At 39.3% G+C, this 16,264-nt stretch overlaps 1 protein-coding gene across 2 annotated transcripts in view; it reads left to right on the forward strand.

Moving 5' to 3' along the window:
* The window catches only part of mcf2lb (mcf.2 cell line derived transforming sequence-like b), a 50,192-nt gene that overhangs the window by 18,422 nt on the left and 15,506 nt on the right, over positions 1–16,264 (forward strand). For both annotated transcript variants that reach the window (XM_063005739.1, XM_063005740.1), the window contains exons 7-22: positions 433–582; positions 2,865–2,989; positions 3,100–3,214; positions 3,888–4,007; positions 4,102–4,293; positions 4,510–4,701; positions 7,307–7,463; positions 8,412–8,470; positions 9,615–9,694; positions 9,928–9,994; positions 12,473–12,588; positions 12,713–12,782; positions 12,868–12,960; positions 13,283–13,375; positions 14,991–15,116; positions 15,282–15,503. In XM_063005739.1, the coding sequence (XP_062861809.1) occupies positions 433–582; positions 2,865–2,989; positions 3,100–3,214; positions 3,888–4,007; positions 4,102–4,293; positions 4,510–4,701; positions 7,307–7,463; positions 8,412–8,470; positions 9,615–9,694; positions 9,928–9,994; positions 12,473–12,588; positions 12,713–12,782; positions 12,868–12,960; positions 13,283–13,375; positions 14,991–15,116; positions 15,282–15,503 (1,977 nt within the window). The remainder of the gene's footprint in view (positions 1–432; positions 583–2,864; positions 2,990–3,099; positions 3,215–3,887; positions 4,008–4,101; positions 4,294–4,509; positions 4,702–7,306; positions 7,464–8,411; positions 8,471–9,614; positions 9,695–9,927; positions 9,995–12,472; positions 12,589–12,712; positions 12,783–12,867; positions 12,961–13,282; positions 13,376–14,990; positions 15,117–15,281; positions 15,504–16,264) is intronic.

Below are 16,264 nucleotides of genomic sequence, written 5' to 3' on the forward strand. Positions count from 1 at the left end.
AAGGGAGAACATTCAAACTCTGCACAGAAAGGACCCGGATCGCCCCACATAGGGTTTGAATCCAGGACCTTCTTGCTGTGAGGTGACAGTGCTACCCACCGAGCCACCGTGCCGCCCTATAAACAGATCAACATCCAATATTTATTTTTAACCCAATTTCCTCCCAATTTAATAATTCTCCGTTTGTAATTGCACTCAATGTGACACATAATACAAATCTCTCATCCACCATTAGCGCCTTAGCTTACAAAGGCTGTTCTGACTAAACAAGCACAAATTCACACAGACACACTGCAAATTCTTGTGGAAAGCCTAAAGAGTTTTGAGTAAACTGTCATTTGTTTTTTTACACTACAGAAAAATAAAGAAACGTTATGAATGCTATACTATATATTTAAAATTGATCCATACTCTGTGTCCATGTGTGCACAGGACATAGAAGGCTTTTCTTTCTTGGTGAAGAAAGTGACGCTGCAACTACAGGCTTTTGGCAGGAAATTGGCAGAGACTGAACTGCCTAACAGCCCCTCAGCAACCAGCAATCTGCTTAATGCACACAGCAGCAAGAATGACTGCATGAAGGTAAGCTTATTCAATAATTAAACACTCATGAACAAATCATTATAAATTATCTGCCAAACAATAAAATGTTTTACATTTTATTTCCACGAAATGTTAAATGCCCTATAAGCACAGCTCTAATGTAGTGCTTCATCATTACACATTTATACAGCAGCCCAAAAGCACAGATGTGCTGATTTGTTAGTAGAAAGTAAAGGTAGATAAACAGAACAGATGAGACATTAGTATGTACAAGATCAGTTTCCATTAAAGGTTTTAATGAAGAGGTGATGGTCTTTAGTCTTCATTTGAGGACAGGGAAAGTTAGGTGCTATTACAGAAAACAGCCTCAATGCCCATCTTCCTTGAATTCTAAGGGGTGGATCAAGAAAAATAAGAAAAATGTCTGGCCTGAATTAGTAATACTTTCCTATATTAAAAGTAAAAAAATATCTAAATTAACACAAATATGCTAAGATTCCTAAAAGTTGGCCATATAGCTAACTGCTGAATATACACTGCCTGGCCAAAAAAAAGGTCACCACCTGGATTTAACTAAGCAAATAGATAAGAGCCTCCCATTGGATAATTACTGCATGGGTGATTATGTTTCAGCTGGCAACAAGTTATTTAACCCTAACTGATGCAGTGAGTAGCTTCTCATTTGTTAAACAACCATGTCGAAAGACACATCCTGTGGTCGTGGAAAAGATGTTAATCTGTTTCAGAAGGGTCAAATTATTGGCATGCATCAAGCAGAGAAAACACCTAAAGAGATTGCTGAAACTACTAAAATCGGGTTAAGAACTGTCCAACGCATTATTAAAAAGTGGAAGGACAGTGGAGAAACATCATCTTTGAGGAAGGAATGTGGTCGGAAAAAAATCGTGAATGATCGTGATCGGCAATTACTTAAACATTTGGTGAAATCAGATGGTAGAAAAACTACAGTAGAACTCAGGGATATGTTTAAAAGTGAAAGTAAGAGCATTTCCACACACACAATGTGAAGGGAACTCAAGGGATTGGGACTAAAAAGCTGTGTAGCCTTAAGAAAACCACTTGTCAGTGAGGCTAACCGGCAAAAACGGCTTCAATTTGCCAGGGTGCATAAAGATTGGCTTCTGGAACAATGGAAGAAGGTCATGTGGTCTGATGAGTCCAGATTTACCCTAATCCAGAGTGATGGGCGCATCAGGGTAAGAAGAGAGGCGGCTGAAGTGATGCACCCATCATGCCTAGTGCCTACCGTACAAGCCTGTGGGGGCAGTGCTATGATCTGGGGTTGCTGCAGTTGGTTAGGTCTAGGTTCAGCAACGTTATGTGCCCAAAGAATCAGCTGACTACCTGAATATACTGAACCACCAGGTTATTCCATCAATGGATTTTTTCTTCCCTGATGGCACGGGCATATTCCAAGATGACAATGCCAGGATTCATCAGGCTCAAATTGTGAAAGAGTGGTTCAGGGAGCATGAGACATCATTTTCACACATGGACTGGCCACCACAGAGTCCAGACCTGAACCCCATTGAGAATCTTTGGGATGTGCTGGAGAAGACAGCAGTGGTCCAAATCTCCCATCATCAATACAAGATCTTGGGGAAAAATTAATGCAACTCTGGACAAAAATAAATGTTGTGACATTGCAGAAGCTTGTGGAAACGATGCCACAGCGAATGAGTGCCGTAATCAAAGCTAAAGGCGGTCCAACCAAATATTAGAGTGTGTGACCTTTTTTTTGGCCAGGCAGTGTATTAGCTTCTTCGTATTACAGTTAGACAGACACAAGCACCTCACACTCGATTTGCATACTAAAATAAGAATTCGCCCGATTATGTACCTAGTCTTTCTAGCCTTTTTTTTTTTTTTTTTTAAATCACAGGCCTGCTAGCTTACTGCTAATCAGAACAAGTGCTAATAAAAACTAGTGGAATTTCAGTGTCTGAGTGTAAATGTACTTTATAACTGTTATTATATGATTGTATTTCCAGTTCAAGTGTCAGTACAAGGAGCCCATAATCTTTGTGGTTTTACATAACATGGGTTATGTTGCATATTGCTAGCAGTCAGAATAGCTGCTAATAAAACACATAGCAAATTCACAAGGATGTTTTACTATTTATAGCTTGGAACTACTCTGAAAGAAACACTGATTGTAGTGCTGTGGGAACTAAATTTGACCCAAATAAAGTATATAACCAAATTAATTTGCATATCTATAATAAGCCATTCACTCAGTCTTAAAGGGGGTTATGCATTTATTATCATGTTTTTAAGTTTCTTAAATTGCCCTATTACAGGAGGAGCTGGCGTGTACCCTAAAACAAGGCCGTGAGATCTTGGAAAATATTCGAGAGCCGGTGCGCAGGGACCCGGACTCCAGTCTGAACCCAGACCAGCTGGAGAACCTAGCCACTGTACACAGGTGAATCTAGAGACTAGAAAGTGGACTTCTACAGCTATTTTACGTCATGTAACCTGAGATTTAATGTTAACACATGTATCTTACGGTCTGTTTTTATTCCGGTTGTTCAGACTGTTGTCTCAGTTAAATCAAAGCTCTACTGCATTTGATGAGTTCTGGCTGCAGCATCGGAAAAAGCTTGAACTGTGCTTGCAACTCTGCCAGTTTGAGCAGAACTCCAAACAGGTAAAACACAAATCAATTACAGAAACATAGAAATAAAACAATTTTAAAGCATGGCATGCCATCATTGGTGTACATTTTGTTACTTTTTATTTATTTATTTATTTATTGCTACTTGGTTTATGCATTTTATAGTCAACTCGTCTTCCACTGCTGGAGACTCCGGTCGTGTCCGAGGAGGGTATTTTTGCCTGCCTCACGCTCCCTCCGACGCGTGCACAGTCCACTGACCCCTTCTTATTTGCCCACATGTTCGGTTAATTTGCACGTGAGGCCAGTATTCACACGCGGAGAGCCACACACTGATTTCTGTGCTCCTCCACCTCCTGTACAGGTGCCTCGGGCTACTAACCAGAGCCCTTACACAGTGTCGAAGATTCCACCCACATTAGTCCGGTCTTTTACCCACCCGGCATACTTCAAATGGCCAATTTTTGCTGCAGGCATTGCCAATTATGCCCGCTAGAGGGTGCCCAGCTGACCGGTAGCAGAGCTGAGGTTCAAACTCGGGAGTTCAGAATATCAGCACTATTGGGCTAGTGGACTATCCCGCTGCACCACCTGGGCGCCCCATTAATTTTTTTGGACTTAAGTATTAATAATTAACCATTTTATTTAAAGGATATCTAAGCAAGTTGCTGTGGTAACAGAATTAAAATGTTATCATATTTTACAGGTAGCAGCAGAGCTGGAGCAAGTGACAGATAAATTGACAGCATTCCCACATGTAGGAATGAGCCAGACCCACACTGAACATCTCCTCAAAGAGTTGACTGATCAAGAAAACACAGCATATGTACTATTTCTTTTATTATTTACACATGTATCCATTCTCAAAAACATGTCTTCAGTTTGTAAACATAAATAATATGATGTTTCCTCCCTTGTAGGCAATATTAGACAGGATGGAGGCCTTGGTTGCTGAAGGAAAGAGTTTGTCTGACAGCTGTGAGTATGCTTCTGAGGATATTAGGACAAAATGTGCTGAGCTGCAGAGAACCAGAGAGGAACTTGTACAGGGACTCAAAGCTAAGAGGGACTTACTGCTAGAGGCTATGGAGCTCCATGAGAAACTGCAGGGTGTAAGAGAAAACACAGATACAAACTTACACATGTACTTTATGCTTAGCACAATAAGATACTAACTTACATCTACATTATATCTGCAAAAGTATTTAATTAATTATTAAGATCAGGTATTTTAGCAAGAAATGTATGCAGAAATAAACATGAATGAGTAAAATACACATAAATCAGTGACAGTTACTGTATATAGACATGCTCTGTCTCTCTCTCAGGTGTTTAAATGGTGTGATGATGGCATTTACATGCTGGCATCTCAGCAACTTGACAAGTGTCAGTCACAGGAGGGAGCAGAATCTGCCCTGCAGGAACTGGAAGGATATCTAGAGACAGCCATTGAGCTGCAGCAGTGGGACGTGAGCATGGTGTGCACAGAGTATGAAAGTGTGTTGAATGGAGAACTGAAGGTGAGGAAACGTTATCATGAAAACCACATTTTGAACCACAGATTGTTTACTTTAGATAGATAGATAGACAGACTGACACAGACAGACCAGACAGACCAGACAGACCAGACAGATAGATAGATAGATAGATAGATAGATAGATAGATAGATAGATAGATAGATAGATAGATAGACACAGACAGACCAGACAGACCAGACAGATAGATAGATAGATAGATAGATAGATAGATAGATAGATAGATAGATAGATAGATAGATAGATAGATAGATAGATAGTTAGATAGATAGATAGACTGACACAGACAGACCAGATAGATAGATAGATAGATAGATAGATAGATAGATAGATAGATAGATAGATAGATAGATAGATAGATAGACAATAGATAGATAGATAGATAGATAGATAGATAGATAGATAGATAGATAGATAGATAGATAGATAGATAGATAGATAGATAGATAGACTGACCCAGACAGATAGATAGATAGATAGATAGATAGATAGATAGATAGATAGATAGATAGATAGATAGATAGATAGATAGATAGATAGATAGATAGACTGACACAGACAGACCAGATAGATAGATAGATAGATAGATAGATAGATAGATAGATAGATAGATAGATAGATAGATAGATAGATAGATAGACGATAGATAGATAGATAGATAGATAGATAGATAGATAGATAGATAGATAGATAGATAGATAGACTGACCCACACAGATAGATAGATAGATAGATAGATAGATAGATAGATAGATAGATAGATAGACAGACAGACAGACAGACAGACAGACAGACAGACAGACAGACAGATAGATAGATAGATAGATAGATAGATAGACTGACCCAGACAGATAGATAGATAGATAGATAGATAGATAGATAGATAGATAGATAGATAGATAGATAGATAGACTGACCCAGACAGATAGATAGATAGATAGATAGATAGATAGATAGATAGATAGATAGATAGATAGACAGACAGACAGACAGACAGACAGACAGACAGACAGACAGACAGACAGACAGACAGATAGATAGATAGATAGATAGATAGATAGATAGATAGATAGATAGATAGATAGATAGCAGTGGCGACTTCTCTAAGACTGTAAGGGAAGCTCAGCTTCCCCTAAAATGTCAAAAATTAAATGGTCAAATATGTACAGTTGTGTTAACATTTCATTGACAAATGCGTTAGAACACGTTTATCTCGAAGACGAGTTCGTTCAGAATCAGCTACTTATCACGAATCGACTGACTCGAACTTCTCATACATTCCCGTAGCGTCAATGCATTTGCCAGCAGAAGCTGATCGTCTATTCACTTCTGTGGGGCTGCATTGAAAGGTTTTTTTCATTGCTTCAAAACTCGCCGGTCATTGGATAAATGCCACGGCCTGGACGCTGAGCTTCTGCAAGATGATTGGAGGATCAGTCGAAAGGCTGAATCCCGTTTTGATTGACAGCTATCACTGGGAGCTTCAGTCCCATCGCGGATTTTGCGAGTGAAGTCGAAAGACAAACTGCAACCCATTTCAGGCCATTTTCTTTAAAAGGAATGGAGGGCAGAATTTATATATAAATAAATTGACAAATTTTATGATGTAAGCCGACAATGAGCTTCCCCTCTTTAAAAGACCAGCAGCCGCCATAGATAGATAGATAGATAGATAGATAGATAGATAGATAGATAGATAGATAGATAGATAGATAGATAGATAGATAGATAGATAGATAGATAGATAGATAGATAGATAGATAGATAGATAGATAGATAGATAGATAGATAGATAGATACTTTTTAATCCCGAGGGACATTAAGTCCTCAGTAGCTTGTTACATACATCAAAAGTAATAGTACACACTGCAAAGGTTTACAGTAGACAAACAAGTACCTGCATAATACCCTACTAACACAGGGGTGTCAAACTCATTTTCACCAAGGGCCACATCTGCATTATAGTGGCCCTCAAAGGGCAGATTGTAACGTATCCTGCTGTGATTGCAGTCTGCCTTTTAAGTCTTGGACAATTTGTTGTTTTCTTTTAGGCTAAATTCTGTGTTTGGTGTCAAAATGCCAAATTTATACTGTATTTTTATAATGTATATCTACATTTATATTGTACTCCTTTATCACAGACACAGCCTCATAACACAAGGGACATACCGGTTTTTCTTCTTAAAGCACAAACTTGTATTCACTTTCCCATCTTTCATTAAATTACCTTCAATCTGCTTCAATTTTCTCTTTTTGTACATTTTGGGATTATTACGTCAGTTAAACACTGATGTGGAAACACTGCCATCTAGTGGCGGGATGTGGTCACTTTGCGGATCACAAAATTGCCATGCGTTGTGGGAGATGCAGTTTATGTATGATTTTACAGTGTATTATAATACAATCATACGTTCTTTAAGCCCTCGTGGGCCACATAAAATGACGTGGCCGGATTTGGCCCGTGGGCCTTGAGTTTGACACGTGTACTAACACTTATATTTTCCTATATGCTGTGTGGTCCCTAGACTTTCTTCAGTATTTATAAGGACAGAAGTGAATATTTATATGCCTGTTTCCTTGTTTATCACAGGAGCAGGTGGAGCGAATGTTTCAGAAGAGAGCTTTGCTACTGGAGATGTTTGACAAAAGAAGGGTCAGTTTAAAAAAGCTAGCAGCCAAGCAGACTCGCCCAGTCCAGCCTGTAGCCCCAACCCCTGAAGCCATCAAATCACCCCCTTCCTCACCAGGTTAGTCACTAAACATTTTTATGTCTAGAGTGTGTTTATCTATGTTTTTAGGAACACTCCCTGGCCAAAAACATGACAGCTGGGCGTCCCAATCCAAACCCATGGGCATTAACTTGGAGTGGAAATGTTTTATCCTCTTTTGACCCATTCAGGTCACGCACCGATGTTGGATAAGAATGTCTCACAATTAAAATTTCAGTTCATCAAATGGGGTTATCTATGGGGTTGGGGTCGGGGCACTGTTTAGGCCACTGAAGTCCTCAATGCCAAACTCAAATAATAAATAAAAATTGGCTAAGTGGGGGAGCACTGTCGCCTCACAGCAAGAAGGTCTTGGGTTCGATCCTGAGGTGGGGCGGTCCGGGTCCTTTCTGTGTGGAGTTCGCATGTTCTCCCCATGTCCGTGTGGGTTTGCTCCGGTTTTCTTCAATAGTCCAAAGACATGCAAGTGAGATGAATTGGAGGTACAAAATTGTCCAAGACTGTGTTCAATATAACCTTGTGAACTGATGAATCGTGTGTAATGAGTAACTACCGTTCCTGTCATGAATGTAACCAAAGTGTAAAACATGACGTTAAAATCCTAATACATAATAACTTTACATGTACTCAAATGATGCCTTTTGACTTGTTTTGTTAATTGATCTATAGTTTCATTATATGTCTTTTTCTGGTATATAATGACGCATTTAAAAGTTTAATAACATTCGAATATGACCAGACTGAAACTGAGGCTCTTACATATTTACCCTGAAAAGTATTATCGTGAATAATCTACCTAGTAGAGCTTAAATGAACTTAAACTAATTTATTCTATTGAAAACCACAGCATCTCTAGGAATTCTTGGTCATGGTTTCTACTTTTTGAGTACATTTTCAGTACAGAGAATATTATAATGCTATATAAAATGCTGAACATGATTATTTTTTAATTTTTTTATATGTCAGCTCTTAGGGTGTGTGAGAAGAGTTTTGGCAGCAAAGATGCAGAGACAAACTATAATGAAGTAAGATATTTTATTTTCTTTATTTTAATCTTACATTCATATTTCTGGTAAATCAGTGAGCTTGAATTCAATTTTACCTAAATTATAAATCACTTTGCATAGAAGCTTTGGTCAAAAATTACTTAATTTAATATAAATACATTTTAAGGCCTTTAACAAGATTTATAAGGCCCCAAGAACAACCAAGTGTCCCCGCCCCAAAACTAAACTGGTTATTTGAAAGCACAATTATCAGAATCAGAATCTTTTGGTGCAGGTGTCAACATATATACATCAAATTAAATAGTAAAAAGAGGAACACTATATATAAACACAGAATAAACAACACAACAGCGAGATAAACCATCAGACAGTGTGCAGTTGAGATGTACAGTAGTTCTCTGACAAACTTTAAGTATGCAATGGGTGCTGCACAGCAATATGGATTCCATCTTCTTTGCTGGTCATTTTGCAGCCGTCCATTTATTTAAGTAGAGATATTTAAGTAAATAGGGCTGCAAAGTAGTACCTGCCTCCTGAGACACATGAAATCACCAGCCCTTCTTTGCACCAGGCAATAGGGAGTCCTGCTATGCCTTATGTATTCCTTCTGTCAGCACCTTAACCAGACAGCAGGAGTTGATGTTGCAGCAAAAATAAAAAAAAATCTCCTCCGGGTTCGAGGCTTGGTGTTGCCACCGGTCGGCTGGGCGCCATCTGGCGGGCATAATTGGCAGTGCCTGCAGCAGATACTAATTGGCCACCGTATCTGCGGGGTGGGAACCGGACTATATGTGGGTGTTCATATGCTGTGTATACGCCTGCTGTGTAAGGCGTAAAGACGCCCATGCAGGACGCGCGGACGAGAAGAGAAGGGCTGTACACGTGTAAAGAAGGTGTGGGCAGCAGCGTGCTCTCCTTGCATTAAAAAAAAATCTCCTTACCCTCTCGTTATTGCTGGGCTTGCATATTAGATTGCTGCACCACCTGAGTGCCCATAGCCTTTTTTCTTTTTTGGCTCCAAATGCTTATGTTTTTAGACATAATGATTAACCTGTGGCTTTTTTCTCTCATCTGTACAGTTATAGTTAACCAGATAACATTACTGTAATTAGACAACAGTGGGTTTATTTATTTATTAAAAACAATGCTTCTTTCTCTGTAGGCATGCTCTGAGCAGAATGTCGGGAGCAGCCGTACTGCCTCAGTGTCTGATGAGGAAGAAAATCTGGCAGTGCTTCGCAGGTCAGTCAGGGGTCAGTGGTTGAGGGAAATGCTTTGCATTTAATCTGTACACTTAGTTTATTACGTGCAACTGCTTTGTGCCTACACATGTTGGTCATTTATGTAGGTATACATTTACTGCTATGTTTTATTGCTTTGTTCATTGTTGCAGATTTATTTTACCCATTTACCAATAAAAAGAGACTGGCTGAGATGCAGTATGGCTGATAAATGATGTTTGTTTGTGATTGTAGGCATGTGATGAATGAATTGCTGGAAACTGAAAGAGCATATGTAGAAGAACTCCTGTGTGTTCTACAGGTATGATTTCTTACTTTACTACTGTTATTTCACCAAGAGTAAATACACTATATGAGCCAAAGTATCTGGACATCCCTACTAATTATTAAGATCAGGTGTTTTAGCTACACTATATTGCCAAAAGTATTCGCTCGTCTGCCTTCACACACATACGAACTTGAGTGACATCCCATTCTTAATCCATAGGGTTTAATATGATGTTGGCCCACCCATTGCAGCTATAACAGCTTTGACTCTTCATGGAGGGCTTTCCACAAGGTTTAGAAGCCATCCCCAAACTGTTCCCACAAAGTTAGGAGCATGAAATCGTCCAAAATCTCTTGGTATGCTGAAGCATAAAGAGTTCCATTTGCTGGAACTAAGGGGCCGAGCCCAACTCCTGAAAAACAACCCCACACCATAATCCCCCCTCCACCAAACTTTACACTTGGCACAATGCAGTCAGACAAGTACCGTTCTCCTGGCAACCGCCAAAACCAGACTCGTCCATCAGACTGCCAGACGGAGAAGCGTGATTCGTCACTCCAGAGAACACGTCTCCACTGCTCTAGAGTTCAGTGGCGGCGTGCTTTACACCACTGCATCCGACACTTTGCATTGCGCTTGGTGATGTAAGGCTTGGATGCAGCTGCTCGGCCATGGAAACCCATTCCCATAAGGCTCTCTATGCACTGTTCTTGAGCTAATCTGAAGGCCACATGAAGTTTGGAGGTCTGTAGTGATTGACTCGGAGGTCTATAACGACTGGACTTGTTGCACAGGTGGCATCCTATCACAGTACCACGCTGGAATTTAATTAGCTCCTGAGAGCGACCCATTCTTTTACAAATGTTTGTAGAAGCAGTCTGCATGCCTAGGTGCTTGGTTTTATACACCTGTGGCCATGAAAGTGATTGGAACACCTAAATTCAATTATTTGGATGGGTGGGTGAATACTTTTGGCAATATAGTGTATGTTCTTAGGTAACAGGTGTATAAAATCAATGATATTAAATAAAATAGATACTTCTAACTTTGTAGTCAGAGATTGGAAAAGGACCTCTGTTTCAGCATGAATGTACTCCTTTTAAAATCAAGGGTGTACAAAAACATTACATAAAGACATTGATGTGGTGAAACTCCAGTGGCCTAAATGGCCGTAAATTAAACCCCAGTAAACACTTATAATAATAATAATAAATTCAACTTATATAGCGCCTTTCATAGTACCCAAGGACGCTTTACATAGGAATCATAATCACAAACAAGATCAAACAGAAACAAAAGAAGATGAGTGAAAGTGCTGAGTAAACAAGAACGTTTTAAGAAGAGATTTAACCTCAGAGAGAGAGAGGAAGAGAGATGAAGAGAGAGAGGAAGAGAGTTCCGCAGTGTAGGGGCAGCAACACTAAATGATCTACCACTGATGATGGTCAACCTAAACCTAGGAGCAACCAGGGGACCAGCATCAGAAGACCTTAACCTACGAGAAGGGACATAGCGGTGTAAAATATTAGCCAGATACGAGGGGGCCAGACCATGAAGTGCCTTAAAAGTGAGCACTAAAATGTTATATTGAAGACGCTTATTGACTGGAAGCCGATGGAGTCGTTCTAATACCAGGGTGATATGCTCATGTTTTTTAGACTGGGTCAGCACTCGGGCAGCCGCATTCTGAACGATCTGCAGAGAATTGCAGTAGTCTAGTTAGGAAGTTACAAAGGCATGTACCAGGGTCTTAGCAGCTTTAAAAGACAGAAACGGAAACAGTCGAGCGACATTTCGAAGCTGGAAGATGGCAGACTTCATCAGTGAACTTATATGTGGCTCAAGTGACAGGAGGGGGTCAAACAGAACCCCAAGATTACGGGCCTTGGAAGAAGACTGAACAGGGATACCAGCAATAGTGAGGGATGTGTTAGTGAAAGAAGAGACAACAGATTTAGAGCCAATGATGAGATACTCAGTCTTATGGGCATTCAGTAGAAGAAAATTTGCACACAGCCATGAGTTTAGATCATGGATGCACTCGGTGAAGGAGTGGGGTGGAAATGGGGCAGATGGTTTAAAGTTTAGATAAACCTGGGTGTCGTCTGCATAACAGTGAAAATTCAACCCATGATGATGGAATATATATATCGCCAAGGGGCAGGATGTAAATAATAAACAGCAATGGTCCCAATTTTAAATGAATCAGTTTCTGACTTTTAAATGCACTAACTATAGGGGTACAAATTATTACAGACACACTCTTTTCTGAGTGGTTATTGGCCAGGTGTTCATATTCTTTTGGTCATATACACTATTGTTGGGGGAGGGGATTCCATATTAAATCCCATGGCTTTGGAATGGGATGTCTAACAAGTTATTGTTTAGGTGTTCATATTCTTTTGGTCATATACATTCTGATGTATTAAATACTTTCATACTTTAATACTTTTGTCTAAAAGAACATAGTCAACACGATCAGTTATTTTGTGTGTGATTGGTTTCTTTCAGGGCTATGCTGCTGAGATGGACAACCCTGCCATGGCTTCCCTCATCCCCACTGCCCTGCAGAACAAGAAGGATGTGCTATTTGGCAACATGCAGGAAATATACCTCTTCCATAAAACGTTAGTTACATTTAACAGTGTAATTTCCTAATTCTTGTGCCTTTGCTGTAATCACATTAGTAATGTTAGTATTTTGGCAATTTACAAATCATCAAATCATCATCATTATCTTTCTCTGTCGTAGAATATTCCTCACAGAGTTGGAAACATACACAGACTGTCCTGAACTTGTGGGACACTGTTTTCTGAAGAGGGTGAGTTTCTCATGAAAGAAAGTACCAAGCACAAATAAAGCTCAGCAACAATGTGAGGACAGTGCTAATGTTATATTTTTTTTAGATGGGAGACCTGCGGATTTATGAGAAATATTGCCATAATAAACCCAAATCGGAGAGCCTCTGGAGACAGTGCTCTGATTGTGCTTTCTTTCAGGTAACAACTTACTCACACACACATTTCAGCAGCATAGTGGTGCAGTTGGTAGAGTGGGTGCCACATGTGGATCCAGAAGACCACCCAAGGAGGACGGGTCAGCTTGCTCAACAGGGGTTTTTGGTCTCTTGGTCCTGGATTCTGTAAAGTTGCTTTGAGACAATGTCCATTATAAAAAGCACTATACAAATAAATTTGCCTTGACTTGACCTTTGATCCTTGTTAGTAGGTTTTGAGTTTGGGATGTTCTCCTCATGTCATGTGACTGCCTGTGCAATAAAGAAATGGCAAAAAAGAGATAATTTTGTCAATGCGTGTGCAGGAATGTCAAAAGAAACTGGAACACAAACTTGGCTTGGACTCGTACCTACTGAAGCCGGTTCAGAGAATTACTAAATACCAACTTCTGCTGAAGGTACTTTATTGTCTGTGTGTGTGTGTGTGTGTGTGTGTTTATTCACTAGCCAATCGCAACCTCTGATTTTAAATGTTTTACGTTTTCAACTTCATTGATTTATAAAAAAATATATTCTAATTTAATGACCGTGACACATTCCAAAAAACTGAAACTTGTAAAATGTAAAACATCCAAAGTTTGATTTAGTCATAATTGGATGGTTCAGCGCTCTGAGTGGTGTGCGTTTTGCCCTGTGCTTTCAAGTGAGGCACACTGACCAGTATGATGCAATTACAGTGGAACCATAAAACTTAACGTCATTTGGTTCTGTGAGTGGCGTTTAAAAGGCGTTGAGTTTAAGGTATTTTTTCCCATAAGGATGTATGGGAAACCTGTTAATGTGTTCCATGGTCCAATGAACCTGCATATATTTTAGGCTAATGTAAAACAACGGGGTTGTTTTTGACACTTATACACTGAAAATAACACAAATATAATATGAAACAACTGAAATACAATTGAAAAACAGTTAGAAATCAATAAAAAAAACAATAAAACCTGCACTTTACCTTTACTTTTTTATTGTTTTCGTATGCTTCTTAATCGGAGAGATCTTGGAATACCGTATTCCGTTCAGTAAAGGCGCATTTACATGAGAAGCGGCATTATCTTTTGCTCTGGCTATGTCGCTGCACAAAGCTTAACGTGACTTATTGTGCTAAAACAAGCTTTGATGTTTCTATATCATTCTTTTAATACATTAAGTAATGTTAAACTTGTAGATTCTCTAAAAAAAAGCTGATTCTTACGATTTCTTGAAACCCCGAACTAACACAAGTTTAAAAGTAAAACAGGAGAAAAATCCAGCTGAACACAGATACATGTAGACGCCTTCAGAGTAGGTTTGAGGATTTTTCCACACAAATGGAGATTCGTCTCTTATGCGCACTGTGATGACATTTTACTGTACCTTACTGTACATTTAAAAAAGAAATTGAACACGTTAACCTTAAGGGAAACGTTGAGTTTAAGGGTACAAATTTCTCGACAAAGGGCGTTGAGTTCAAAGTTGAGTCGAAGATTTTTAGTTTAGGGGATACAAGGTACCACTGTAGTAAAAAAGAACAAATGGGCAACTGGCAAATGGCTTAAGATCACTGCTTTCTTCTTCAGTTCTGCTTCTTTAATTTAGGTCTGTTACAATTTGCAGATAAATGTCCAGTCACAGTTATTAAAGCTAAACACAATCATATGTTTTGGTGTATTTTATTACTGCCCTTAATTAATACAAACAAAACATTATATTTAAATCATTATCATATTAGATCATATCTTATGTATAGTTTTCTGAAGAGCTTTTTAGAAACAGTTGTGTAAATTATTTTACCTCCTCTTGGCACAACAAAGGCAAATCTGACTTTCCTGTAATCTAAAGCCTATTCTAAAATCATTCTGGAATTTGTTCTTTATTGATTTATTCACCTAACGTTAACTCTTTTTATGTGAATAAACTGTCAGTACTTTTATTCACAGAGAATCACAGTATATAAAGCTTATATACAATTCCAAAATACCAAACATTTTGCTGAGACACTAGAATTGATACAGTTTGTGTATTTTTCATCTCTTACAGGAAATGATAAAGTACAGTAAAGGCTGTGAGGGTTCAGTGGAGCTGCAGGCGGCTCTCTCCTCCTTAGTTGGCATTCTAAAGGCCGTCAATGACTCAATGCACCTTATTGCCATTACCGGATATGAGGTGACACACACACACACACACATACACACAAACACATATTTAGTTTTATTTTGAAATAAACACAGAATAGGTCCTTTATTATGCCATGTATCCTAATATGACATTAAAATACACAATAATTGTTTATACTCGTTAATACTCACATTAAACTTGGACAATCGGCAGGGTAACCTGGCAGACCTGGGGCGGCTCCTGATGCAGGGTTCGTTCAGTGTTTGGGCTGAGCATAAACGTGGCCATGTGAAGATGATGGAGCTGGCACGCTTTAAGCCCATGCAGAGGCACCTGTTTCTGCACGAGAAGGCTCTGCTGTTCTGTAAGAGGCGTGAGGAGAACGGTGAGGGCTACGAGAAAGCACCCACCTACAGCTTCAAACAGGAAATGAGTGTAAGTATGTGGCTTTACCGGTGATTTATACATTATTAAAATTTTAAATAAATCAATCTACAGTACATGACATGTACTATTACTTGGTCCTCCCTGGCAAGCATAGGCATTGTGTGTAGTGGAGGTCTCAAGTGTAATGGAGAATTACCTAAATTGGAAACAATGACTCCCTCCCTTAACAGAATCAATACAGTTAACAGATAAGTGTCAGCTTATTTAGCATAATTCAACCTATTTAGGGTGATCTTGTAGAATTTGTCTATAAATTTATGCTTTTCATTAACTTTTTAGTAAACTTAAATTTTGAACCAAGAACTATGTTATTTTTACAGCTGGTTGTTTATGTAGTTTACACCGACTAGGCGTAACATTATGAGCACTGACAGGTGAAGTGAATAACACTGATTATCTCTTCATCACGGCACCTGTTAGTGGGTGATATATATTAGGCAGCAAGTGAACATTTTATCCTCAAAGTTGATGTATTAGAAGCAGGAAAAATGGGTAAGCGTAAGAATTTGAGTGAGTTTGACAAGGGCCAAATTGTGATGGCTAGACGACTGGGTCAGAGCATCTCCAAAACTGCAGCTCTTGTGGGGTGTTTCCGTCTGCAGTGGTCAGTATCTATCAAAAGTGGTCCAAGGAAGGAACAGTGGTGAACCGGCGACAGGGTCATGGGCAGCCAAGGCTCATTGATGCACATGGGGAGTGAAGGCTGGCCCGTGTGGTCCAATCTAACAGACGAGCTACTGTAGCTCAAA

Source organism: Trichomycterus rosablanca, chromosome 12 (assembly GCF_030014385.1).
Source record: "Trichomycterus rosablanca isolate fTriRos1 chromosome 12, fTriRos1.hap1, whole genome shotgun sequence".
Classification (NCBI taxonomy): Eukaryota; Metazoa; Chordata; class Actinopteri; order Siluriformes; family Trichomycteridae; genus Trichomycterus; species Trichomycterus rosablanca.